This window comes from Cannabis sativa, chromosome 4, assembly GCF_029168945.1.
Source record: "Cannabis sativa cultivar Pink pepper isolate KNU-18-1 chromosome 4, ASM2916894v1, whole genome shotgun sequence".
NCBI lineage: Eukaryota > Viridiplantae > Streptophyta > Magnoliopsida > Rosales > Cannabaceae > Cannabis > Cannabis sativa.
Window position 1 is genome coordinate 79,781,953 of NC_083604.1, and position 27,111 is coordinate 79,809,063.

Genomic DNA, 27,111 nt, shown 5'->3' on the forward strand with positions numbered 1-27,111 from the left:
CCGCATCTAACCACTTCAAGACTTCTTTCCGACAACCTCCTTCATTGGTGGATTTAATCTACGTTGTGCATCAATGGTTGGTTTCACTCCTTCCTCCATTAAGATTCTATGCATTACGGTTGAAGGGCCGATCCCTTTAATATCTCGCTAAAGTCCATCCAATGGCTTTTGAATGCTTCCTTAGAACCCGTAATAGCTTATCCTGTCTCTACAGAAGATAGGGAAGAAGCCACAATAACAGGAAGTGTCTTATTTTCACCCAAATATTCATACCCGAGATGCTCGGTAGGACTTTTAACTCTAGTTGAGGAGGCTTTTCGCAGATGGGGTAGGCTTTGTTGGTATGACTCCTAACTCTTCATAATATTTTCTATTCAGGCCCATACGAATCGAGCCACATAGCATATTCATAAGCTTCCTTACCATCTTGTTCCCACCACCTCTTCTTGTACCAAAGTCGGATTAAGAGGATCTTCAAGCATGTGTCTTTGTCTCCACCAATCGGTCCACCACATCAATTGCGAAACAGCTTGTCACTAGCCGTAGGATAGGTCATTGCTTTGAGTACATTAAATACAACTTCATCTCCTTGTACCCTTAGCTTTAACTCTCCTTTCGAACATCTATTAGTGCTTTCCCCGTTGCCAAGAAAGGTCTCCCCAGGGATGATAGGAACATTACCGTCTTCTTCCATATTCAACAATGAAATCACCGGGAAGATGAACTTGTCCACCTTTACTAACACATCCTCAATGACTCCTCTAGGGTGAGCTAGCGATCGATTCCGCCAATTGGAAGAGTTACGAGTTGGCTTTGCTTCACCTAGCCGCAATCTTTTGAACACCGACAAGGGCATTAAGTTAATACCGGCTCCCAAATCACATAGTGCATTTATCCCTTCAATTTTACCAATAGTACAAGGAATAGTGAAACTCCCCGGATCTCCGAGTTTTGGAGGGAGTTTCTTCTCGTAGAATAGCGCTACACTCTTCGCCAGAGCCACCGTCTCATAGTCTTCCATCTTCCTCTTCTTTGACAAAATTTCCTTCATAAACTTCACATAACTTGGCATCTCGCTCTGTGAGCTTCAAAGAAAAGGAATGTTAATGTGAAGTCTTTTGAAGACTTCTAGAAACTTGGTGAATCGCTTGTCTAAGCTTGACTTTCTCCCGAGGATAGGGTATCTTTACATGATGATCGCACTAATCGGTGGAGACCGTTGTGGTGGTGCTGGGCATCGCAGCCTTCTCCGCCGGCTTCGGTGTTGTGTCGGACCGGTTGAGCATTTATTTCTACATCTACCTCAACCGGTTGTGGTAACTCAGCCCATCATACTTCTTACCGCTCCTCGTGGTAATTGCCTTGCAGCTTTCTTTAGGATTAACTTGGTGCTAGGGCAAATTTCCTTGAGGGCGGCTTGCTACCGAGTTGCTAGCCGGCCCATCCGAGTCCGGCAGTGCTTTAATTGAAGATCTAGTTTCAGCCATGAATTGGAGCAAGAATCCGTTCCGCAAACTAGAACTTCCACTCGCAGGATCGTTGTCGATTAAACCGTTGGTTCCGATTTCTTTGTTGATGTAACCCACTATTTCTTCGGTTGTTATTCCGGTTGAACCCATAATTGTTGTTGTTGTTGTTCCGTGAAAAATTCCCCATGGCCTTAGCTTCATCCATTGGCAAATCATCCACATCCGCTTGGCACTCCGAAAAGTGATGACTTCCTCCACATAACTCACAAACAATTTGGGCTTGCTTAGCTTGCCCTCGCAATGATTTTAGTCAATGCCTCAACTCCGAGCCGTTAACTTTGTGATGGCATCGACTTCTAACACACCAGCCTACCTTCTTGGATTGACTCCTTTCGCCTGGCCACCGGCTGGTTGTTTAGAGCCATCTCCTCCAATAGATCATATGCCTCATTAGCACTCTTTCTCATAAAAGCTCCGCCCGCCGCCGCATCTATTAGAGTCCTAGTATTACCAACCAACCCGTTGTAGAAGTTGTGAACCAAAGATCCACTTCTCTATACCATGATGGGGACACCTCCCGATCGATCTTTAAACCTCTCCCAAGCCTCATAGAGAGATTCATTATCTTGTTGCGTAAATTGTTGATTTCTCCTCTTAGCTTTGCAGCACTTAGTCAGAGGAAAGAACTTTGACAAGAATTTTGTTGCCGCATCATTCCATGTAGCAATAGAATTCGGTGGCAAAGAATTCAACCAACTCTTGGCTCGTTCTCCGAGCGAGAATGGAAACAACCTCGTCTAATGGCATCGTCGCTAACTCCATTAACTTTAAAAGTTTCACAAAGTTCCATGAAGTTAGAGAGATGCAAATTAGATCCTCAAGAGACCACCAACCGAACCGAAGACCGCACCATTTGAAGGATGGCGGTTTGATCTCGAAGTTGTTTGCATCCATCACGCCGTGGCCTAATACATGACCGCACTCCCGTCGAGTAGGGAGAATGTAATCTCTCAAGCTACGCCATTAGCTTCGATCTTCCACGCCGCCACCATTATTACCATTATTACGCCCATTGTTCCCAACATTATTGTTCACATTAAGTGTACCATGATTTTCGATGTTTCAAATTGCCGAAACTCTTCTTGCCTCTTGTTCTTTCGATTCTTCCCCGCAAGTTTTCTCAATTTCAGATCAACCGGTAATATGACCGATTGTCCTTGACGCGCATGCACTTAGGATTCCCGAAATAAATAAAGAAAATATTGCAAGAAAAAGGTTAGAAAAATCAAGAAGAGAAAATATACCAAAGTAGAAGTTAGTATAATTTTATGTAATATTAATCTTTAAACAATTCCCCTAACGGCGCCAAAAACTTGTTGCTATAATTTTAAACACTACGCAAGTATACGCAATCAAGTAGTAAATCTCACACAAATGTGTGAGGTCGATCCCACAATGGAATTGGATTAAGTACCACTAAATTATACTTATGATTCTATTCGAGAATCGAAAGCAAATATGATTTAAAAACAAGAAAATATGAAAGAAATTCGTAAAACTAAATAACACAATTTAAAGTTGAGCAAGATGAGACAATAGGAGGAGAATCCCCGTTGTTGTTTACCCGTGCATCGTTAATGATTAATTACTATCCTATTCTTGAAGTGAATGACAGATTATGAAACAACCTAGCTCCTTTCAGATCTTCTAGATTCTAAATCACATGTTATCTAATTAATTCCTTAATTAAACTAACATGAAATCAGCATTAAGCAATAATCTACTCGTCACATAAGTCATGTAAATACTTTCGTTTCACATAGAACATCGATTATCTTAATTTTAGCATTCTCAATTCTCACTTTTCAGATTTTGAATTGAGATCATAGAACATGCACAAGGTGATCAATCTTAAACATGAAATTAAACACAAATTAAGATAATTTCACACACAAGAATTGAGGAATGGTAATTAAACATTAACTAGGCAAAACATTAAACAACAATCATCATCCTCCCTAAATGGGAAATTTAGTTCAGAAATAAATCCATAACCATTCCTATAGCAATATTCAACATAAATAAATTAAAGAGGAATAAAGAAAAGAACTGTTGGAGGATGAATTCTGGATCTTCACTTGAATCTCTATGCTCTTCCTGCCGCTCTCAGCTGTGTTTTAGGGTTCCAAATCGCTTCCCTTGACTTCCAATCGCAGTTTTCTATTTATACTTGAAATTTAGGGTTCGATGGACGAAAATACCCCTGGTCCGTACGGGATCTCGCCGCGGCCAAGCTTCCTCTCGCCGCGGCGAGAATTTGCCAATTTCAGCCTCTCTCTGTTTCTCGTATCTCGCCGCGGCGAGCCTCTTCATCGTCATGCAGATATAGAAAAACTCAATTTTTGAGTTTTTCTTCGCTTTCAAGACGTCTTTCAATGAATTTCTGCACCCGAGACCTCTTTTACTCCAAAGAACCTGAAAACATAGAAAACAAGCGTAATTCCGTCCCAACACAGCTAAGAATGCACATAAATTGGATCCAAAACATAGGCTAAAAATAGCCTAACATATATACAAAGAGATGCACCTTGAATATCTCTTAATAAGAGGAAAATAGTAATTTGAGGTATTTTGCTCAAATATGCAAATGAAAATCCTTTTGTTCTATTTATTTATTTATTATTATTAACTATAATTTAACCAAAATGGAATTCAACTTAATTTTGTTAAACCATTATGGTCTAAAGAATATTAGATCTGAAGACACTTTTAAAAATGGAGAGGAGCACAAATAAATTTTAATCTTTACATCATAAAATTATGTGTGACTATATTTATTTAAAAAAAAATGTATATTTTTTTTCTTTATTTTATGGTTGTTCTATTAGTTAGTGGAATAAAAATTCTGTACATGTTTTTAAGATAGACAATAAAATTGTTTAGCTATTGTGTATTAAATTTCATTGTATAATTGACTATTTTTAATCATATTAATTATATAAAATTAATTATCTTACCATATTTTATTGCGTAACTTAATTACTTTTGTTATTTTAATATTTTTCGGTTGCCTTAACATAAAAATAAAAATTTTATTTAAGATATGAGGTTGAATGAACTTGTTGTAACAATTTTTACTGTTGTGTTTTCTGATGGGTAAATACAACTGAATATATATCTTGTTAAGTTTAACTGTTATGCTGCAATATTTTTTTTTCAAATTTTTTTGTCAAACGATTTGAGAAGTAGGTGGCTCATTATTAGACTCATTTTTCTAATTTTAATCTTGATCATATTTTTAATGGAGTTCTAATTGAGTTATAGACTATTATTTTAAGTAATTGCTATTAATAAAATTGTATAATTTATTAAAAAAAAACTGATATTAATCAAAATAAAATAAATATGTTTCAAAAAAAAAAAATCAAAATAAATAAATAAATAAAAAATTAGGCGTAATGTTTAGTTAACTTGTTTTTTTTTTATTACTCCTAATCTTAAACCCACTACATTAGGGTTTTCTAAACTCCTCTCTCTCTCTAAGGTTCTTCGATCGGTGCTACGATTCACACTCATTCCCTCTCTTCCTTTCTGCTCCCACTCTCTCGGCCTCTGATTGTGATTTTCGTTCTATTGTAGCTGCCTATGGTTTCGCTCGGTGACGCGAAAGAAATTGAGGTACACTTTCTCTTACTGATGATGGGTTCTTCTCTTAATGTTGTTGTGTATGAATAAATTGTAGATTCATCTTTGGAAATTTGTAGTGAATTATATTACTTCTAAATATCTAATTTTACAAACAGGAATAAGTTTTTTGTATTGATATGTTAAATCATGTATTTGGAAAAATTTATTATTTTTTTTTTTGAAAGTTTAATAAGTCTGCTGGGTTTGTTTATATTAGTGTGTAGAAGGAAATGACGAAGGTGAATCTTTCCAATCTATAAATTAATAATTTTGTATCAGAGTGTTTAGTAAAGGAAGATGGATCTTTAAACTATTTTTGTATGCATTACAGATAATGCGTTTAATTTTGGAAAATTGTCTTTATTTGATGAAGATATAAGATATATTTTTTAATCAGATGTAATTTTGGCTAGTGTTAAGGGAAGTGTTTGGTGGCATTGAGAAGCTGCCTCCAAGTAAAATCTAATTTATGGTGTATCTAGACAGTTTGATAGGAATTATTTTAAGTTACCTTTGCATGCAATTTGTAACAATGTTGTGTTGTTGAAGACTGGACAGATGATTTGTAATTGTTTCAAGTTATATTCAGCATATTTTGTAGGAGAAGCAAAGTAGGCAATACTTCTTTGAATTGTTAGTTACCAATTAATAACCTGTAAAAAGAAGTTGTGAACAATTATGGTTTATTCATTTGTATTTCTTCAGCATTGTTGTTAGTATTTGACATGTTCAGTTAAATATTTCAAACTAAACTAATACTATATGTTGAAAATCTCAACATTATTTTTGCAACTGTTCAGATTGTATTGTTTTTCTTTTTAGTAATTAACAGCAGGTTAACAACTTTTTTGTTTTTCTTGAAAAAAAATCTTTATTACAACAATCTGTTAAAGCACCACAAATTCTGATACATAAGCATTTATATAATATATATATTTTGTTTAGGGTTTAATTCCTTAATTCTTTTCTGCTTGCAGTCTCAAATAATAGCTGATAATATGGCTGACGATGGTAATACCAAAAGCAGTTTGGTTGAAAATTCTAGAGTGACATGGGAAGGTTGCAGCGTCTTGCTCGACATCAATGATGGTGATCGCTTGGTTTTCGCTCGTCTATCTGCTGGTGCGACTTTGAAAATTGGGAATAAGAATTATTCTCTGAAACACTTGATCAATTGCCCATTTGGTTCAGTTTTCAGCGTCGAAACTGGAAGTGAAGGCTCTTATTTGACTCGCTCCAGTCCCTCTTCCTTAGAAGGTAAGAACAATGCTCAAGAAAATAATGGATGTGAATCGAAGAAAGACGAGTCTTTGTCCAAGGACAATCGAGCACTGGTTGATGACAATAAAGCTCAGACCCTAACTGGGGAAGATATAGATGCAATGCGAAGAGAGGGTGTAACAGGGGATGATATAGTGGAAGCTCTTATTGCAAATAGTTCTACATTTGAGAATAAAACATTGTTTTCCCAGGAGAAATATAGGATTAAAAAGCAAAAGAAATATGCACCCAAAGTGATTTTAAGGCGCCCAGTTGCTCGTAGTATTTGCGAGGCTTATTTCAAGAAATATCCTTCCAGAATTGGGTTCTTGAGAGTTGATACTTTATCTCTTTTACTGTCATTTGCTAATATCTCTGCAAATTCTGAAGCCCTTGTGGTTGATATGGTTGGAGGTCTGCTTACTGGTGCTGTGGCTGAAAGGATGGGAGGTACCGGCACAGGTCAGGTTTGTAGTACCTACCTTGGTAAAACCCCTTATTCTATAGAGATAGTTAGAATATTCAACTTTGGCAATGATATTTGCAAGAGTATTCTAAAGGCTTCTCTTCAAGACCTGATGACTAGTTCCAGTTCGACCGAGAATGGGAGCTTAGATCAAAATGATAATGGTACTGGTGGTGACGATTCTTCTAACATGAAAGGTGTTCAAGGTGGCTTATTACATCAAAATGACCAAACCCCAGATGGGACTTCTCAAGTAATGAGAAGTTGCAACAAATCTGTAAATAAAGCTGGGCAGAAAGCACCTAAAGAAGCGATTAAATTGTGGAAAGAAAATGGGTTTTCCAGTCTAATAGTTGCTGCACCAGATTTGGATACCTGGAGTTTAGTTAAAGATCTCTTGCCCCTTTTGTCAAATTCAGCTCCTTTCGCAATTTATCATCAGTTCTTGCAGCCACTTGCAACTTGTATGCATAATCTACAGCTTGAGAAAATGGCAATTGGGTTGCAAATCTCAGAGCCTTGGTTACGAGAATATCAGGTACTTCCTTCGAGAACACATCCTTTCATGCAGATGTGTGCATTTGGTGGTTATATTCTTAGTGGCACTAAGATATGCAGCAGCAGCAGCATATAGTAATAGCTTCATCGAATCGAAGCAAGCAATAATGTTAAATTCTAAGTGCCATGTATCACAAGGTATGAGGTTCGAGTACCCTTCTGGGTATACCTGGTCCCCAAATATTGTAGGGTTAGGTTGAAGATGTTAGTTTCAAATATTTTTTAGAAAATAATGTATCATCATTTTTGTTAGTCTTATCTTAGTTACCTTGTTTTTGACCAAAATTGAACGAATAATAATGTTATTTTACTGGTTTAACTGATGTTATTGTTATGTTCTGTGTACCATATGCTATTTCTAATGGCAAATAATTTATATAGTTTAGTGTAATATGATTATAAAATTGCTTATTATGGTTTTTTTTTTGTTCATAATCATATTATCTGTTTGTACCCTCACTATACATCAATTTTAATACAATTTTTATGATATTTAAAATGCGACAAATTTGATACAATATAATGGTGTCGTTAGACATAATTTTTGTTTGTACTTGTTACCTCTCAAAACATTTTTTTTTTTTTTTTGTGAAGCTAACTTGACTTTACCAAAAAAAAAAAACACTAGCACTCGCAAATATTTTTTTTAATTCTAAAAGTTAAAAAAAAAAGAGGAAAAAAAACAAATGAGCCAACATAACATTGCATTATTCTTCACATCATTTTTTTTTTATTTTAAAAAAAAACTGCATTACTCTTATAATTCTCCTCCATAATATGTTTTTAGTTTATAACTTTGTTTTAGTTGGATGATTCATTTGAATAGAGTTTTTTTTTTATTGTTATAGTTATAACATTATCTTTTATTTTTTTTTTTTGAAAAATTTTAAGTAGTTTACAATGTCAAAATATATTTATAGTTCTTCAAACACACAAGGTCAACTAAAATAATTTTATTGTTGATACTTGATATTGTAATTATTTTAAAAAAAAATTAGAAAGAAAATATTTTAATATGACACAAAAATTGAACTCCTCATTTTGAATATTATTCTATTCTAATTTATGTTGTTTAAAGAAAAAATACTTACTATTTTCAAAACCAAGCTCCTGAAAACTAGCTTCACACTTGTCTGACCAGACAAACCGCTGATTCTTCTTTGCAAGTTCATTTAAGGGCGTTAAAATTTTAGAAAACCCTTCCACGAACCTACGATAATACCCAGCTAATCCCAAGAAGCTTCTAATTTCTGTCACTGTCTTCGGTCTCGGCCAATCCCTGACGGATTTTATCTTCCCGGGATCCACCTTGATCCCATCTTTGCTGACGATGTGCCCTAAGAAGGACACCTGAGATAGCCAGAATTCACATTTCTTGAACTTGGCATAAAGCTTGTGTTCCCGAAGCCGTTGCAGTACCTGCTTGAGCAAAGCAAGCAAAGAGAAAACCTATAAAATTTGAGCTTTAAAGAAAAAACCTTTAAAAGAAAACGACATGATTGCTTTAGTGCACAAAATGAGAATTCCCAGGTCGTTTTGGAGAGTGGAAAATTACAAACGACATGTCGTTTTGGAGAGTGGAAAATTACAAACGACATGTCGTTTTGAAACGTTCCAAAGTCTGAAATCCAGAGCAAGTGAAGTTATTCCAAAAAAAGAAAAAAAAGCCAGTGAAATAATTCTTTTCTTCTTCTTCTTCTTGGTAACTCATCTAAGTTTCCAATCCAAACCAGTCTGATTCGATAGAGAGATTCTCACATGGTATCGCCCATTTGATGATGAGAACCCCCGGCGGATGGCGTCGTTTCCTTATCTTTCTTCCTATTCTATGCTTTCTTCCATATTTTTTCTCAGGTTAAATTTCCTCTTTCTCTTTTTCTTCTTCTAACTATGTTTCTTACTAGTATTTTTCTGGATTTACTTGACACTCACGAATTACGGTGTGAATTTTAGTTAGGGAATTGCATCAAAGCACTACCATTGTAGATCTGCCCACCAAAAGGACAAAGTTTGATCATTTAGTTCTTGGACCTGCTGCCGGTCAAGGCTTGCCCAATCGATTGCAATGCCAAGGTTATATATATAAATATATATATCATCTCAATATTGATTCTTCCTTGTAATTTTGAAGAAGGATCTAATTCTTTTAAACTTGAACTTCTTTTTAAGTATTATTCCATCAATAAATTGTATATTCTGATAATTCAGCTATTACAGTGCAGTTCATTCAATTTTGGGGTTTTGTTATTCTTGTTTAGGCTTCTTTATCTTTGTTTTGTTTTCACGTGTTCAGGTACTAAAGCTCTTAATAAGACCAAGTTAATACCCAGTTTTGGAGAGAAGATAGAATTTGTCACAGTCTTTACCATTTATAATTCCACCCTTGCAAATGAGAAAGTATCAAACTTAGTTACTGTTGGGAATGTTTCATATAGCAAAGAGGAGAGGTCCATGGCCATTTTGAATACTTTTGTTAACTTTATTCAGGTAATTTGCTGATTCATTCATGTCTGATAAGCTTGTTTGAAATTTTGATCGAAAAAAGTCATGTTTGTCTTGTTCAAGTTCCATCAAATCTGCTTAAGTTATGTAACATTCCTTTTTAAGCTCATTGTGCTAAATATACTTGAGCTTTGTGAAATACCTATTGAGTTGTCAGAATATTTCAAAGGATTGTTTAGAAAGTGAAGAAATGTGTATTTGTCTTTACATATTGCATATTGTGCAGGTAACAATGCCTCAGAGCAATGTAGTTATTCTTACTGACCCAGCATCTGATCTTTCAATAAGCAGAAATGGGGTCACTGTATATCCAATCCAAGGTGAATATTCGCGAGACAAGTTGATGCTTCAAAGAATCAGGTCTTACATTGTAAGATTATTTTGCATCATAAATTGTTTGTAGAAGATTTCTTTTGAGGACTAGCATGTTTCTCAGTTAATTTATATGTTCTCATTGTTACTCTTTTCTCACTATTAACTTTCTGTGGTAATTGGGTTCCACAATTTTTTCTTATTTGGTCTTTAAATTATGTGAAATGTTTATATTCGAGCCAATCCATGACTATGTACTTCTTCATTTCTTGTGATATAATTGTTTTATGGCAGTACTGAATTTTAATATCGAGTATCAACTTTGTAATTCAGGCTTTCTTGGAAACAAGACTCCAGGAGCTTTCTCGGAGACCAGACAATGTCAACCACTACATTTTTACCGATTCAGATATAGCTGTGGTGGATAATTTAGGGTTTGTATTTCTTGAATTTCCGAATTTTCATCTGGCTCTTACCTTCAGAAACAACAAGGATCAGCCTCTGAATTCAGGATTCATTGCAGTTAGGGGGACTGTTGATGGAATTTCAAGGTGTGTTTAAATTGCATTATATCTGGTTGTCTCAAATTGGTCTCTGTCTGTTGCATTCAACTTGAAACCAAGGCATTGTTTCTGCAGGGCAAAGATTTTTTTACAGAGAGTGCTTGAAGTTTACAAATCAAAATACATAAATGCTTCTCGTATGCTCGGGGATCAATTAGCTCTTGCATGGGTTGTGAAATCTCATCCTTCTTTTGACACACGAAGATTTTCGAAACCCCAACCTTTCCTTGAGGATGTTGGGGGTGCTTCAGTGTTATTTTTACCTTGTGCTGTATACAATTGGACACCACCAGAAGGTGCAGGCCAATTCCATGGCATGCCATTAGATGTAAAGGTATATAAACATCTCGTGATCAGAATCTTGATTTGGAATGTTTATGGAGCTTCAGTCCTGTCTGTTAAATAATGGTGGCTTATGTTTCCATATCTTTAATTCAGGTTGTTCATTTTAAAGGATCAAGGAAGCGCCTGATGCTCGAGTCTTGGAATTTCTTCAGTTCTTCTTCATCTGACAAATCAGATATGTTGTGCCTTGTTTTGAAGAGTGGAAGAACGAAATATGATTTTTGAATAACTCCCTTTCAATATTTGATTATCATCCCATTATAAATTTGATGAGACAAATTTTGTCTCCATTTTTTTTAGTATACAATTGATGAACCTTGGTAAATGGTAACGCCTGGAAATATCCATATTTTTGTTTCATTAATGGAATGTCATTGTTAACTAAAACGACAACAAGTTCAACAACAAATTGTAATTAAGTTTTTTCATTTTTTATTTATATATATACACAAAATAGAGAATTCTGTTGCTACTAATACTCTATTATAAGACTATTATGAGGGATAGAAGCCTAGAAGGGATTACTACAATGAAGTTATTAAAATTTACTGCAAAAAAGTAAAATTGTTTCTTAAAAAAAAAAAGAGTATAAATGGCAACTTCTCTAGCATATATGATTGAGAAATCGTTAATTTTGGTGTTAAACAAACAACAAACTCTAAAACAATATACCTAACAGAAAAAATAATAAAAAACAAAAAACTCAATGTTAATTTTTTGGCTAATATAGAATTTTTCCCCTCGAACTTTGACATGTGCTAAATTATGTCCTCTGAACTTTTAAGATCATTAAAAATTTTCCTGAACTATTGAGATTGTTAAATTTAAGGACTTTTGTCTAATTTTAGTAAAAAAATTCTAACATGGATGAAAGTTCAGGGGCATGATTTAGTACATATCAAGTTTGAGGGGCATGATTTGGTAGATATCAAAGTTTGGGGAGTATGTTTAGTACATAAACAATCACTGAAACAGTAAAATTGAGAAATTAGACAAAAGTCTTTAAATCTAATAATCTTAATAGTTCAGAGGGAATTTTTAACGGAAAAAAAAGTTCAAGGGACATGATTTGGTACATGTCAAAGTTTGGGAGAAAAATACTAATTAGCCTAATTTTTTTTATAGAGCTAGCATATATTATGCTTATAGCAAATATTTCAATGTTTTTATTTCTTTTAATTCTCAAATATTTACTTTATTAATTGTTAGTGTACTTATTTATACTGAAAATCTTGAACGGCGCAATTCACGTGGTACATTCAGGTTTGATCAGTTCACTGACACATCCGCCACAAGGATTTGGATGTGCCGACCAACCTGTGTGAGCCACGTAAAACGAACTGCTAAGTTCAGAATAAAATTTTTATTATTTTTTTATATATATTAAAATAAGTAAGTTATATTATAATTTCTAATGTAATTAAAAAGCAAAAGTGATTTCCCAACGGATACCCTAAAAAATAATAATTAAAAAAATAATTATTAAAAAAACACATTATAACTAGGGATGCACACGGGGCGGGGAATTGGCGGGGAGTGCTCCCCCCGTCCCCATCCCCGTTAAGAATTTTAATCCCCATCCCCGCTTATTCCCCATCGGGGATGGGGCGGGGAATCCCCTAATGGGGCGGGGACGGGGCGGGGAATCCCCTAATAATAAAATAAAGTTTATAATGAAATTTTTAATATACAAAAATATTAAACTACATAAAAATTAAAATATTACACATTAATTATTATTCAATAAACTAATTATTATCCAAAATATAACTTAAAATTCATGAAAAAGATACTAATATACTAAAAAAATGCAAACATAAATTATAAATTATAAAATATTATTAAAAATATAAGATAAAATACTAAACGGGTCCCCGTCGGGGCGGGGAGTGTGATCCCCGTCCCCGCCCCGTTTAACATTCGGGGACAAAAAGTGATCCCCGTCCCCGCCCCGTTCCCCATTTAGACGGGGAATTCTCGCCCCATTAGGAGCGGGTCCCCGTGGGAGAAATGTGCATCCCTAATTATATAACCTTATCAAAAAAAAAAAAAAATTCTCAAAAATAAATAAATAAATAAATAAAAGAAAAAACACATTATAATTTAGGCAAAAAAAAGTCTCTAATGGAGTGTGAAACAAAGGTTGATCTCGGCGAGCAAAGCATATAAAAAGAACCGATCCCATTTTTTCAGATTTCTCCACTAATAATTTTCATGACCAGAAGATGAATTCAGCTACACCCAAAACCCTAGAACCAGAGAATCCACCTTCTTCTTCTTCTTCTTCTTCTTCCGGCGGTTGGAATTGGAAGGAGCAGGTTTTCATCCCTACTCTCCTCGCAGGTCTCTTCTCTTTTCTCCTTAATACTATGGAAATTGTTTGGAACAATACAATTATTTGTGAATTGTTACACAATAATATTTATGATGATGATGGTGATATGGGGGCGCAGGTGTTGTTGGAGGTGGAGTTGGATTATTATCGAAGCATCGAAAAATTCATGGTCTCGCCAACATTTCTGCTACTTATGCTACTAATTTCGCTATCGTAACTGCTTGCTATTGCGGTAATCTCCTCCATTCCTTTTTGAACTCAGTCTCTCAACTTTTGACTTTTTCTGCTTGCTATTGAGGTTTTGAGTGATGATTTCTACTGAGATGGTCCTTTAAACTCTGCAATTTTAATGGTTTCTTTGATTTGATAGGGACGCGTGAATTGGTAAGAGAAACTCGTAAATCAGACCGTGATGATCTTTTTAACTCTGCAATTGCTGGCGTTTTTAGTGGTGCTATCCTTGGCCGTCTTCAGGGTTAGACTTCATTCCATTTACATAGATACATATTTCACTCTCATTTGTGCTCTTCTGTTTGCTTAAATTTAAGATTCACAAAAAGTTGAGATGATTTATGTTCTTACATTGGATATAATTTAATGTTTTTATACATTGACAATCCAAGATAAAATGTTGATCATTTAGTAAAATTGACTAATTTGCACTATTATTATCTTACTGTAGAATAGAATGTGGATAGTCAATTGATTAGTTATTTTCTCTAGCAATATGGTGGACGGTTGCTCTGATATAACCTGAGAACACAGTGATTTTTTACTGTTTGAGTTTTGAGATAAAGGGTAGTTGTAACTTTTTAATGAGACATGGATTACATTAGGAGTCATCAACTGGATTTGGTTATCTTGTTTTTCATGCTTTCGGCATTATAAAACTCGCATCCAATGCTGATATTAAACTACTGATTTAGATCAAAACCAAAACTTATGTCTTCAAGGATGCTTAGATAAGATTATCAGTGGAACTTGGTTCCTGGAATAGAAGATGTCATCCAATGCGAGTGTGGATATAGGTCTAGTTTTCTTACATGAAGTTGTTACTATTATCTATCGTGCACATTTACTGATTATTATTTCAATTTGAAAGTTGCAAAGATAGGTTGTTGAGTTTTTGTTTGTTTTTTTTTGGTGAGGTAGCTGGTCCAGTTGGTGCTGCCCGATACTCGGCTATGTTTGCTGTCGCTGGTACAACGTTAGACTATGCTTTAAGCAAACTAAAAGATGAATTGAAAGATTATACTGAATCTGCATCGGAGGAAAAGCACAAAGATTGGTTTAAATTGCCTGACTGGTCTCCAATCAAAGTGCTTGACGAGGAAGAGCTTCCTGCTAAAAAGGCTCGGGAAAAGCAATTCTATGCGGCGCAGAGGGCACTTGGTAAACTCAACAAAGAAGAGTCTTGAGAATGTCTTATCTTTCTTTTATCTATTTTAGATCATGTTCATCCATGTCTAATTTTGTTCTAGTCGCTATGGTCATGCAATTGCCACCAGTCTTTAGAAAGTTAGTTTTAACATTTTCTGAAAGAGAGAATCTAAAATAAGATTATTGTTGTTGTTGTATCAAACATGTAATCCATACACTTTTGTATGGAGAAGTTTTGCACATTTATTGAGAAGTTGTTTAATTGGGGCCAGTTTTTGGGCCTTTTTTTAAGCTGTTTTTTATACTGATTCCTTGCTAATGATATCTGTGTTCTTAAACAAAAGTAAAGTTGAAGAAATTGAACTTTGTTTAACATAATCTAAAACACAACTAGGCATTAATTAAGAGTTACTTCGCTCTTTGACCAATAACCACTATTTACATAAAGTTTTAGTGGCAAAAGTAAAATCCCTAAATTATGCCAAATTAATTCATTCCTGGTTAGTGATTTTACATAAGATCATAATTCATACAGAACGGGGCTAACCAAAATGTCTACACTTCTACCATTGGCAGTAGAACTTGCCCAACTGTGAACGGTCATAATCAACGGTCTACCCAATGTCGTCTCATGTTGTTACGAAAGAAGAGAGACAAGAGAAACGAATTCGAGAGTGACACGGCCCTTCGATCTTGTGTTGATGACGAAGTGTTCCGGGTATTTCCTGAGCAACATTAGAAGGCCATACCATGGTTTTCCCTTTGATTCAGGACCGGGCCAATCCTCAGATGTAAGATATCTCCTTACTCGACTATGATGCCAAACATTACGAAACTGCTCCATCAACTGAAGAAGAGTAACATTGGAGTTAGGAATCTTAAAAAGGTTCACATGTAATGATGTAAGATAAAGAAAAAGAAACACAATGAGGCCATAATACTCTCGTAAACACACAACCGAAGACTTAGACCTAACACAGGATCCCAAGCCAACAACCCACAGTAGACTCCACTAAAATTATCTCATTGTGGAATCTTAAAGCCTAGATTTTCCCTTTCTTCTAGGAGAAATATCTCAAGGTAGATCAGAAATAACTACCTCGGCTGTGAATTATCACTACCGATAACTAAACTAAAGGACATGGAAAAAGAAAATCAGTAACTGTGTAGGTCAAAGGAGAAAAGAAAAGGTAAGATGGCCTACAGCCTAATCTGATTTGACATTAAAGAGAGACATAACTAATTCAGCATCAACTTCAAGAGAAAATTACTCCCATACAAAGAATTTACATCTCTCATCGGGTAGGTGTAAGGTTAGATCCTTTCAATTTCATTCTATTCTCACAACACATTCAATAGGAAAGGATGAAAGACTAACCTCAGCATGAAGTTTCTCCATAGGCATCCACTCTCCAGGACCACATAAATCAGAAAGCACTGTAGCAACAGATGACACAACATCCTTTTCCTCCAACTGCAGAAGCTGTTGGTTATCGCTATCTCGATCAATTCTTGACCTTCCATCTCCCTTCTTCTCTGCAAGGACCGGAGATGAACGCTAATGAAATTGAGTAAATATATTGAATTGATTACAACACTGAATATTACACTTAATACACCAAAGAGAGAGCTGCTGCAACTTGTGGGAAAACTAAACACGAAAATGAAAGCGGGCAACAAGTCATATGATATCCTGAAAAAGATCCTTAGACATCTCATAAGTTGTTTAACCATAAGATGGACACAAAATGAACCTTTAAAACAGTTTCTAAAGTTGATTTGGAACCTAAATATTTGTCCATGTTTACATCCACTCTCGTCTGTTCCTAATTTAGAAACAAAGATAATAATTCTAAGCCACAAATGTAGGTTCAAAATAGCAAACCTTACTTGGTTTTAGCAACCCTCTAAAGCCCAGAATGTATATACAAACTCATGATTTACAAAATCATAGCTTTCAAAGTCTTCTTCAATAAGTACTCGCATTGATTCATAGTATAACAAATTACAAACTTCCAAACAACAATCACACCATTACCCAAAATTTCAAACAGATAAAACATTTAATCCTACAACATAATTCAAAGTGAAGTGTTAATTATATAACCATATAAGTAATATCCCAAAATCACATCCTTAATATCTCTGTTTTGTACAAAAAAAAAAAAACTTTCCATTGCTAAACTTTCTATTTAGATAACAAGAAGTTTAATCATTAAAAACCAAACAAAAAAACTAACCTAAAGCCCCAGCCTTGCCGCTGGAACCTCCAGCACCACCATAGCCATAACCATCATACCCCTCTCTTCTCGATTTCTTACCACTACTCCCACCACCACCACCGCCACCACCTAATTCATCATCATCATCATACTCCTCTTCATAATACTCCCTTCCTCTCCCCTTCTTCCCAACCGATCCAGCCCCAGCAGGACCAGACCCAACGTGATAATTATAATGAGCAGGAACAATTGCTCCGCCTGCAACCGCCGCCGCGGGAACGGAAGAACCGTGACCGACGTAATGTCTTGGCCCAACCGGCCCACCCAAAATACTCCTAACGGGAAGCAAGAAGTAAAACTCCTTATCCCCAATCTGAAGCAGATCCTGAGAATCGAGCTTGACGGGAGGGTTTCCAGGTAGGTGAAGAACACCCTCAACGAGACAGCCATTCTTTCCGATGACTTCGAGGGCAAAACGACGGCGGGAGAAGTCGTAGAAGATGCGTGCGTGGTGACGGGATATATTCATGCCGCCACCGAGACTTGAGAGGTCGACATCGACGTTGGATTTCTTGGAATTGCGGCCTAAGATTATGGAGTAAGTCTGCATGTAGTACTCGAAATCCTCGCCTTGAAGCTTGGCGAAACCTGCTTCGACGTCGCTACTGGTAGCCCCCATTGAATTGGATCAACAATTCTATTCTGAGCGAGAAGAGAAGAGAGAGAGGAGTTTAGAGAGAGAAAGTGTAATAGTGGTAACTGGTAATTGGTAAATTGGGCTCAATTGGACCTGTTTGGATACCAGTAATTTCATATTCTCGGACGGGATTTCGTATGCTTCTCTTCTTCGTAATAACAAATTTATAAAATGCCATTTAGGGCATAAATAATAAAGTATAATTTTTAGTTACAACTAAATATATAACTTTTGACGATAATAATATTTACGTGTTTTTTTATTTTTATACTTTAAAATAATTTTTTTTTACATTTTTACGAAATTATACCCAAAAACTCCTATTGCAACTAGCTGCAACCTAAATTGCAACAAAAAATCGTATAGAAATCCTATTGCAACTAGCACTGTAACCACTTTAGAAACCCAAACCGTAAATTTGAAAAAAAAAAGTTAAAAAATAGTATATAGGGTAATTCCCCTAATACTTAAGTTATATTTTTAGAAATTTTATTATTAATTGTCAAAATATCCACATAATATTTTCTTACTTGACACTTAATAGTCAGCTATCTACAGAAGTTTTAAAAATATAAATTACCGTCAAAAATTAAACTTAAGTATTTACCTGCAACTGAGAGTTAAACTTAGTATTTTCGCCGCAAATTACTCTTTTATAAACATCTTATTGGAAAATTGTTCAAATTAAATAATATTTTTCTACTCCGAATTTTGATATGTATTCAATTTAAAAAAATATTAAAAGGTACAGTGATATTTAGCATCATTCTACGTGTTAATATCGCTATTTTTACAATTAAGTATCGAGTTTCATATAATTTTACGTAATAACTTTTAAGGAGTATCGCTAACTAATTGTAAAGTGGTATGTCTAGAATGTGTTAGACATTACTAGTGCCTAATAACAATACTTAATAAATTATGTTCGTAATTTTTTAGGTTGTCTAAAATTCTTTCCGAACTATTGAGATTATTGAATTGAAGACTTTTGTCCAATTTCATTTAATTTTACTAATGTGTTTGATTGTCCTTGTGCCTAATCGTGCCCCTCAAATTTTAATATGTGCCAAATGATGTTCCCAAACTTTGACATGTATCAAATCATACCCCCTAAATTTTGATATGTATAATTTTATTTAATATTTTGTAGTGTGACAAAAAAAAAAAGGGTTAATTAAGATTTTATTTTCCTCCAAATTTTGATATACCAAATTCTGCTCCTAAATTTTACATACTGTTAAAAAAAATTGAACTATTGAAATTATTGGATTTAACGACTTCCGTCTTATTTCGTTCGATTTTACTAACTTACGCCTAACATAGCGATTGTTCATGTATCGAATTGTGGCTTTTAAGTTTTAACTTTAACATGTATTAAATTGTGTCTTTCGAATTTCCATTCATGTCAAGTATCTGTTAGTAAAATTGAATATAATTAGGCGGAAGTTATTAGATCCAACGATCTGAAAAATAAATACTAATAAATTTTTTAACAATCTGAAAAATTTAGAAGATACAAATTAATACTAATATCATCAATTAGAGTATCCACACAATTAAATAAAATATTCAAATATATCATAAAATGATCACTACACATTTCTTACCTACAATTTTATTTTTCTTTTAAGAAATGTGTTGTAGCACTTTTGATTGAGTACTTTACATTTTGGAAAAAAAAAAAATCTATATATATTACCATGTTTGTGCAAGATTCATTCGGTCTCTTGCTCAAATGGTAAAAATGTCTGGCAAATCAGTTGGGATAAAATGAAGATTTTCTCCTTTTTTAGTTTAGATTGGTAAGTTCCAAATTCTATCTTGTAAATCTTGTAAATTGTAGATGATATGATTCTATATGAAAGAAAGAAGTTACATATATTTTTTTTTTAAAAAAAAAAAAAACTATTTTCACACTGTACAAAGAAATGCTAAAAGGCATTAAGTGTTTAACATACTCTAATATGTCATATCAATATTTGGTACAATTAAATATCAAATCTCATATAATTTAATGGAATAATTTTTATAAAATATCACTAATCAATTACAAAGCGTTGTTTTCGGTAGTGCTAATAATGCTTAATAGCAATACTCTCACACTATCTCATATCCTCTAAATATACATGCATTTATACAAATCAGTTAGCAAAGAGTGATATCAACAATTTCATAGCCAAGCCACTAGGGCGGGCTAGATTGAGCTGGGGTGGGCTAGACCCACGCTTAAGGGCCACCGAGCCCAAAGCCGCAAAATTATTTTTTTCTTTTTAAAAAATATAAAGCTCAATAATGCTTTTTGTCATAAAACCTTACAAATTTTCAAAGTCGACCCAGTAGAAAAAGTAAAATGAAACTTAACATAAATCTCATTTCATATAACACTTGATATAGTTTGGGGTTATTTTCAAAATATTAATGTATAAATCATAATTTTAGGCAAAAAAAAAAAGTATAAATAACTAGTTTATCAATAGACATTATACCTCATTACATTACAATTTGAATTCATGCACATTCAATAACAATTCAAATTGAACTCTTATCACATTTGCATACTCTATATCTTTTTATTCAGTTGAAAAAACCCAAATATCCTTCTTTCTCAATCTCCATATCATTATCACCACAACCACCACCACCACCACTTATGCCATGATCATCTTCATCATCACACTTCCTTTTCCAGCCAGCCCCACCAGGCCCAGCCCCAGGCCCACCATCATGGCCCATAGCTACCGGCCCACTATTCAAAATACTTTTAAGCGGGAGCATAAAGTAAAACTCTTTGCGACCAATCTTAAGCAAATTCTTGGACTTGAGTTGAACTAGGAAACAACCCGCGCTGTGATGAACTCCATCAACGAAGCACCCGTTCCTACCGAGTACTTCTAGGGCAAAACAACGGCGCGAGAAGTCGTAGAAGATGGTGGCATGGTAGCGTGATATGTTCCTGCCTCCGCCGAGGCTTGAGAGGTCGATGTCTACTGATGATATCTTTGAATTTCGACCCAATCTTATGGAGTAAGTTTGCATGTAATACTCGAAATTGTCTCCTATTAGTTTAGCAAATCCTACCTCCTTCTCGTTATTATAACCACTTGTTGTATCCATTGAATTTGAAGCACTATTGCCCATCATTAATCCATTGAATTAGAATTACAAGAACAAAAATGATAATTAATGATCAAATATTGTGTATTTTACTTTAATCTTATAGTAAGTAAGTATTAGTAGGAGATATTGCTGAGTACTAACATCTTAATTTCTATTGGAGTGTGATTGAAATTTATCAAACATAATAAAATAACATAAATATGTATGTTTCTCCTATAAAAAAATTATTTTGAGACTCTTATTTAAAAAATTTGGTACTTATCAAAATAGTAAAAAAATGTGTATTTTTTTTTTATAAAAAAAAAAAAACTTGAGTTATTAGATTAGGTGAGTCTTAGACACAGATCTATGTCCAAAGTCGAACTTGCTCATGTAAATAATTTGTAAGTTTTATATTACACTTATAAATCTACAATAAAATTTTGATAATTAAATCAATACTATGAGCGTGATTAAAATTTATTTAAAAAAATTGAGGAATTTTGACAAAAAATGATTTTAGAAGGAACATTTTAATTTCTCTAAGAAAAGTGTTAATAACAATCTTTTAGTTAATATTAACACCCAAAATTATACATCGGAATATTTTTTCATAATATTATCGTTATAGTTTATAATACCGAAAATAGAGTTTTTGAATCCCAATTAACCACGCGTAATACTTCAAGCCTAAATTATTCAAAAAAAATTAAAAATTTACAATAATGATGTTCTAAGTATAATAAATATTGTTATGGAAAAAAAAAATATTGTAATATATATATTTTTTATACACAAAAATTAACTATAAAGTTGTAATGAAAAATTGACTGTAACTCCAATTTTCTACAATGGATATGTGACAGTACAGTCAAAATCCTACATAGAACAAATAAAATAAAAATATATTTATATAAATTGATAATTATTGCATTCAGCAAAATCAAACTAGGCCAACTTTGTACATAGAATTTGGTCATACTAATATTTATATATAAGGACATATATATTATAGTAAAAAAACGGTCATGAAAATTAATGTGAACATTTAATACGTTAAAATAAATAAATAATTTAATTACACAATTAACAAAACAATAGAATTAATTTTTCAAAGAGAGAAATGAAGTGAAAATATACCCAAATAATAGTGTAGGCACAAGGTAGAACTCTATGCCTCCAATCTTAACCAAATTATTGGGTTGAAGCTTGACAGGAGGGTCTCCGGGGAGATGAAGAACACCGTCGATGTAACAACCACATCTACCGAGGACTTCTATCGCGAAACAACAACGGTAGAAGTCATAGAAGATTCGGGCATGGTGGCCCGAAATCAAGTCCTTGATACCCCCAAGGCTACACAAGTCGACATCAACTTTTACCTTTTTGTACCTTTTACTTGATTTGTTACGACCCAATATTATAGAAGAAGTGAAAATGCGATATTCAAAATTATCTCCCACCAATTTCCCATATTCTATTTCTAATTCCTCCTCCATTAATATTTTTATGGAGAAGAAGAAGAATAAGAAGAAGAGAATTTTATGTAGAATGAATTGATTATGTTTTCTCTCATTATTCTAAGTCTTAATATTTATAGGTGGGATGAAATTATGCAATGAATCGTTTCAAAACGGTGCTTAATTATCATGAATTATTTTAGTATTGCACACATGTTTTACGTTTTTGCCCCCAATTTAATATTGTATTTCTTTTCTAAATATATTTTACTCTCTCTTAGGTATTTTTGCACTTATAGAAAGAGTTTTTTTTTAGTACCTAAACAAATTGTATTAGATTTTTTAAGGAAATTTTTCATAATAAAAAAATAAATAAGGATTAACAAAAATTATAAAAATACGGTTGGATAGATTTTGAAATACTTTTATAGATGTTAAGTTTTTTTAATAGAAATAGAGACTCTTGATTTCATGTTAGTGTATTTTAATATTGTTTTTTTAACAATTTGTTATTTTCTTGTTGTTTTTATTAAAATTTTGTGAAATTATAAAAATAATAAAAATAAAAAAAAGTAATTTGTAAAAATGTAAGGAAAAATTATTTTGATGGTATAGTATTAAAATTAACTTAAAAATAATATGTTGTGTAAAACATCTTTTTTTGTATGACTCCCATGTAGGTATTTTTTATTAGATTATGAATAAAATAAAAAATAATAGTGACACTTATATTAGATAATTTTGAGATTTTAATATATTCATTAATATTAGATGGTAATCTACTTATTTTTTTGAATATGTTTGGCTAGTGGGACAATATTATGAGTTAGGATTTTTTTTTTCATATTTTAAAAATAAATTATATTTTAAATATTATAACAAAATAATTTTTTTTTTAAATGAAAGTAAACTTTAGATAGAAACATCCGCTAAAACAATAGACTGAAGAGCAAGGGGAACATCGCTCTCAGTAAAAAGACGACCTGACCAATAACAAGCACCACGTGTCATACAGTGCGCGGCTTTGTTAGCAGACCGTTTAACATGACCAATAGAAAACATTAATTAAAGAAGATAAAATAAATTGACAATCTTGAACAAATAAATCAAAAATAGAAGGCATAGATACCGAACTAAGAATAGTTTGAACAACTAAAATGCAGTCCGTCTCTAAAATGACATGTGACTTGTTATTCCTCTTTATCCAACTAAGTGCTTCTTTGACACTAAGAATTTCTGCAATTTCGGATCGGTAACTGATAGAAGAAATAGTTAAAAATGCCTCAATTACTTTACCATAACAAAATAATTAAAATAAAAAATTAAAATAAATGTTAAAATTAACATCAAATAATATGAAAATATTTGTTTAAAAAAATATTAAAAATAATTTTTAAAAATTATTTTATGCTTAATTTCAAAAATTATTTTTAAGAATATTATCATTTTGTGGGTAAAAATAGAATTTCCCAAATTATAAACCCCTAAACAGAAAAAAGGCCTATAAATTAAAATCACTACTGCCCTCAGTTTTTAAAGAGTCAAAGGTTTAAGCTTTCTCCACTTTGAGACCAAAAACTTCGAGAGATTTACAACTGTAGAAGCCGCCGTAACGAGAGGTTGAAGATGATTATCCCTGTCCGTTGCTTTACTTGTGGCAAGGTATTTCTTGATTCTAATCCTATGTTCCCTTTTAAACTAATTTCACTTCATTATTTTGTAGGGATTTGATAGGGTTTTAAGTTTTTTTTTCCTTTTCCGTTAAAGTTTCAATGTTTAAGATGGCCATTCCTATTTTCCTTTAGTTTTTAGTCGAAATGCTTTGTTAATGTATGTTTGATTGCTTAATGAGAAGATGAAAGTTCAGTTTTTGTTCTTTTTATCTATTATATTTTAATTAGTTAATTTTGGTTTGTGTTTAAATTGTTGATGTAGGTAATTGGGAACAAGTGGGACACTTACCTTGATCTTCTCCAGGCTGATTATTCTGAAGGGTGAGTAGAATTTGAAGTTTATGATATATGTATGTACTTCTATTGAGCCTTGTTTAGCTAGAATAGTAGAAAGGCTTACAATGTTAGAACCACACCACTTAGGTAGAAGTCACTCTCAAAAGACTGGCCTAAGAGAGGAGAGGGCCAAGTAGTTATAAACCACCGCACCAACCAATCTCACACTTCGATGTGAGTCCTAATAATACACCCTGTTAGAGCTGGACTCGCTCTGGGCATCTCCACAGGTCACCCCTTTCGCGACATTGGTCTCATTTGAGGTTGCATGATTCTAATATCATTTATTACAACTACTTAGGTAGAACTCACCCCAAAAGACTAGTTTTAGAGAGATGAGAATACAGTCAATCTGGGATCCTAACATTGAACAACACTTTAATCTTCTCTTATTGCTGTATGGGTTTTCATGTGCAGAGTTTGTTATAAGGTCCGTTGTTTAGGTCTTTAATTGCTATGGTTACTTTCAATCTAACCATGTCATTATCAATCACCTATTTTACTTATGGAAGCTTATTCCAATGCATAGTGTCCTGAAGTGTGATAAGGTGTGGATTTTGGGGGCTTGTTAGTTGTTAAAGATTTTATAAGTTTTAAGGTTTCCTAGCTTACGGTTGTGGAGTTACATGTTCAAGGTTCATATATTGCATTTTTCAAGTGCAGTGAAGTTGGACTTGTTAATTTATTCCTAGTTTTGCCCTGCCTATTATCTAACATTGCCTCTTAAAAGACTTGGAGAAGTTCCATTGGTGACTTTTTATCATTGGCGTGCAGAGATGCTCTTGATGCATTAGGCTTGGTTCGTTACTGTTGCAGACGAATGCTCATGACTCATGTTGATCTCATCGAGAAGCTTCTTAACTACAATAGTAAGTTCTTTCTCTCTATTCTCTACGTGACAATTTTGAAAAGTTTTAATATGTTTTTCCCTTTGGGTCAATGATGATCTCACTCTACTATTGTACTCAATTCCAGCTATGGACAAAAGTGAGGGCAGTTGATGAAAGTTAAAGGCGTTACAAGGGGCTTGAAGTTGGTTGTTTTGAATATGCTTCTGTGTTCTAGGTGTTAAATGAAATGGTGATGTAAGTTAGGAAGACAAACAGTAATCATATTCGTTGTTTTGATGATGAATTGCTCCTTGAATATGCCTATATGGGTTTAACAATACTAAGTTGTCTTGGAAATTTGTCTTAAAAGTTTCTACATGAACTTTGGATTGGTTTGATGGGATTATTATCATCATTGCTGTTAACTCTTTCTTAGTTAAATGATCAAAGTATATATCTTGGATTTTTCATTATTCCATGGTTTGGATGCTGCAAGTTTGGAGTATGATTTCCATGTATTAATAATTGTTAATAAACCCTCTTCAGGACAAGGTAGATAAAATCAAAATCTCATTCCAACATATACAATGTCATTGAATTTGGTTTTATGGTAAAATCTAATTCAAATTATTAGGTACATACCATCTTTGTTATTCTAAATTGATTTGTATCTATGCATACATGGTCAAGTCAAAGATAACTTTCTGTTGGGTAGCAAAGAAGATTTGCTGTGATTGTTTAGATTAATCGATTATACTATTGAGAACAAAGATTAGAGACCACAAGTGGCCAAGTCAAACTAAGTAATTTGTTTTGTATCGAAATATATCATGATTATCAATGTTAATTGATTCTAAAGTGATTAGTTTTTGAGGGTTATGAACTTATGATATTTTGTCAATTATGAATATAGCTTCTCTTAGGGCCCGTTGTACACATGGCTCACACGAAATATTTCAATTATTGATTGATTGGAATCACATGCATTGTGCTTGTTTCCCACTTCAAAGCTGGTTACTTGTTTCTTCAATAGTCAAACATGTTTGGAATTATATGTCCCTAATAAAATGAGTGATGCCCATTTTCCTGCATATTAAAAGCATCAATCTTTGTTAATGTCAATTTTATAATTGGAAGAAAACATATTTGGTCTTCAAAATCATATTTTTATACAAAGTTGCCTTTTTTCCAATCTACCCACGGCTCAAAACATAGAGATAGATAGTAATAGGATTAAACAATTATTAAAGTTTACATTGTCTTCTTACCAATGACAAAAATCTTTGTGTCTCTAAGATGCAAATCGCAAAATGGTACACTCTCACTCAATTTGGAGGGGTGGCAAAATGTTAAAAAATACTTTTGAGAGGTAAATTAGAAAATGATATATAATTAAAAAATTAAGAGGACTACAACACATTATCTTAATAAGTAGTTCTGTCACTACTCCCACTATAATTTTAATATTTGAATAGTTATAATTTTAATTTTTATTTTAAGAAAATTATAATAATTTACAGTATAGAATGTAAACAGATTATTATATACATGCAATAACACATCCAATATATTATTTGAATATTATTTTCCACATGTTAAAATTTTAAGAATTTTTTAGAAATTTACAACCAAAAAATTTTAGGTGGCCTTATGGAATGGAAATAAATTAATTTTTTAATTGAATATTAGAATGTCATTTTAATTAAGGGCTCGTTTGGAACGCCGTATTAAGTCGTATTGTATTGTATTGTATTATATTGAATTGTATTTTATAAAGTATTTTTATGTAAAACTATATGTGGTAATAACTTTTATGGACACCTAAATACATAATATTTTAGTATAAATTAAAGTTTAACATAGTATTATATAAAAATATGATATATAATCCAATTCAATATAATACAATACAATACAATA

The 27,111-nt window shown here is 33.2% G+C and overlaps 5 protein-coding genes and 1 non-coding gene across 6 annotated transcripts; 5 read left to right on the top strand and 1 right to left on the bottom strand.

Annotated features, from left to right (window-relative positions):
* Nucleotides 1-2,025: 2,025 nt before the first annotated feature.
* On the top strand, nt 2,026-2,130 carry LOC133037581 (small nucleolar RNA R71). The gene has a single exon (XR_009687673.1). It is a non-coding gene; the product is annotated as a small nucleolar RNA R71 (small nucleolar RNA).
* A 2,777-nt stretch (nt 2,131-4,907) lies between these two features.
* LOC115712857 (uncharacterized) lies at nt 4,908-7,844 on the top strand. The gene is made up of 2 exons (XM_030641257.2): nt 4,908-5,147; nt 6,134-7,844. Exons 1-2 carry the CDS (start codon nt 5,115-5,117, stop codon nt 7,514-7,516), a joined length of 1,416 nt encoding a protein of 471 aa, XP_030497117.2. The 5' UTR covers nt 4,908-5,114; the 3' UTR covers nt 7,517-7,844.
* A 1,041-nt stretch (nt 7,845-8,885) lies between these two features.
* LOC115712017 (uncharacterized) lies at nt 8,886-11,549 on the top strand. The gene is made up of 7 exons (XM_030640219.2): nt 8,886-9,294; nt 9,394-9,513; nt 9,734-9,927; nt 10,169-10,312; nt 10,588-10,805; nt 10,893-11,151; nt 11,256-11,549. Exons 1-7 carry the CDS (start codon nt 9,216-9,218, stop codon nt 11,385-11,387), a joined length of 1,146 nt encoding a protein of 381 aa, XP_030496079.2. The 5' UTR covers nt 8,886-9,215; the 3' UTR covers nt 11,388-11,549.
* Nucleotides 11,550-13,246: 1,697 nt separating this feature from the next.
* Nucleotides 13,247-15,168, top strand: LOC115713044 (uncharacterized). Its single transcript, XM_030641520.2, has 4 exons — nt 13,247-13,505; nt 13,616-13,729; nt 13,868-13,972; nt 14,650-15,168. Exons 1-4 carry the CDS (start codon nt 13,388-13,390, stop codon nt 14,913-14,915), a joined length of 603 nt encoding a protein of 200 aa, XP_030497380.2. The 5' UTR covers nt 13,247-13,387; the 3' UTR covers nt 14,916-15,168.
* Nucleotides 15,169-15,226: 58 nt separating this feature from the next.
* Nucleotides 15,227-17,951, bottom strand: LOC115713043 (FHA domain-containing protein FHA2). Its single transcript, XM_030641519.2, has 3 exons — nt 17,118-17,951; nt 16,256-16,413; nt 15,227-15,724 (listed from the first exon to the last, which is right to left on the bottom strand). The coding sequence occupies exons 1-3, from the start codon at nt 17,776-17,778 to the stop codon at nt 15,515-15,517; spliced, it is 1,029 nt and encodes a 342-aa protein (XP_030497379.2). The 5' UTR covers nt 17,779-17,951; the 3' UTR covers nt 15,227-15,514.
* A 5,906-nt stretch (nt 17,952-23,857) lies between these two features.
* Nucleotides 23,858-25,664, top strand: LOC115712076 (DNA-directed RNA polymerase subunit 10-like protein). The gene is made up of 4 exons (XM_030640303.2): nt 23,858-24,014; nt 24,288-24,346; nt 25,136-25,230; nt 25,337-25,664. The coding sequence occupies exons 1-4, from the start codon at nt 23,979-23,981 to the stop codon at nt 25,360-25,362; spliced, it is 216 nt and encodes a 71-aa protein (XP_030496163.1). The 5' UTR covers nt 23,858-23,978; the 3' UTR covers nt 25,363-25,664.
* The last annotated feature ends 1,447 nt before the right edge of the window (nt 25,665-27,111 follow it).

Coding starts and splice junctions, on each gene's coding strand:
- LOC115712857 (XM_030641257.2), top strand. CDS start 5,115: ATGGTTTCGCTCGGTGACGCGAAAGAAATTGAG. Junction 5,148..6,133: donor GTGACGCGAAAGAAATTGAG/GTACACTTTCTC, acceptor TTCTGCTTGCAG/TCTCAAATAATAGCTGATAA.
- LOC115712017 (XM_030640219.2), top strand. CDS start 9,216: ATGATGAGAACCCCCGGCGGATGGCGTCGTTTCCTTATCTTTCTTCCT. Junction 9,295..9,393: donor TCTTCCATATTTTTTCTCAG/GTTAAATTTCCT, acceptor TGTGAATTTTAG/TTAGGGAATTGCATCAAAGC. Junction 10,313..10,587: donor AAAGAATCAGGTCTTACATT/GTAAGATTATTT, acceptor TTTGTAATTCAG/GCTTTCTTGGAAACAAGACT.
- LOC115713044 (XM_030641520.2), top strand. CDS start 13,388: ATGAATTCAGCTACACCCAAAACCCTAGAACCAGAGAATCCACCTTCT. Junction 13,506..13,615: donor CATCCCTACTCTCCTCGCAG/GTCTCTTCTCTT, acceptor ATGGGGGCGCAG/GTGTTGTTGGAGGTGGAGTT. Junction 13,730..13,867: donor CGTAACTGCTTGCTATTGCG/GTAATCTCCTCC, acceptor TTGATTTGATAG/GGACGCGTGAATTGGTAAGA.
- LOC115713043 (XM_030641519.2), bottom strand. CDS start 17,778: ATGGGGGCTACCAGTAGCGACGTCGAAGCAGGTTTCGCCAAGCTTCAA. Junction 16,414..17,117: donor CGGCAAGGCTGGGGCTTTAG/GTTAGTTTTTTT, acceptor CGGTCCTTGCAG/AGAAGAAGGGAGATGGAAGG. Junction 15,725..16,255: donor TGGAGAAACTTCATGCTGAG/GTTAGTCTTTCA, acceptor ACTCTTCTTCAG/TTGATGGAGCAGTTTCGTAA.
- LOC115712076 (XM_030640303.2), top strand. CDS start 23,979: ATGATTATCCCTGTCCGTTGCTTTACTTGTGGCAAG. Junction 24,347..25,135: donor CAGGCTGATTATTCTGAAGG/GTGAGTAGAATT, acceptor ATTGGCGTGCAG/AGATGCTCTTGATGCATTAG. Junction 25,231..25,336: donor GAAGCTTCTTAACTACAATA/GTAAGTTCTTTC, acceptor ACTCAATTCCAG/CTATGGACAAAAGTGAGGGC.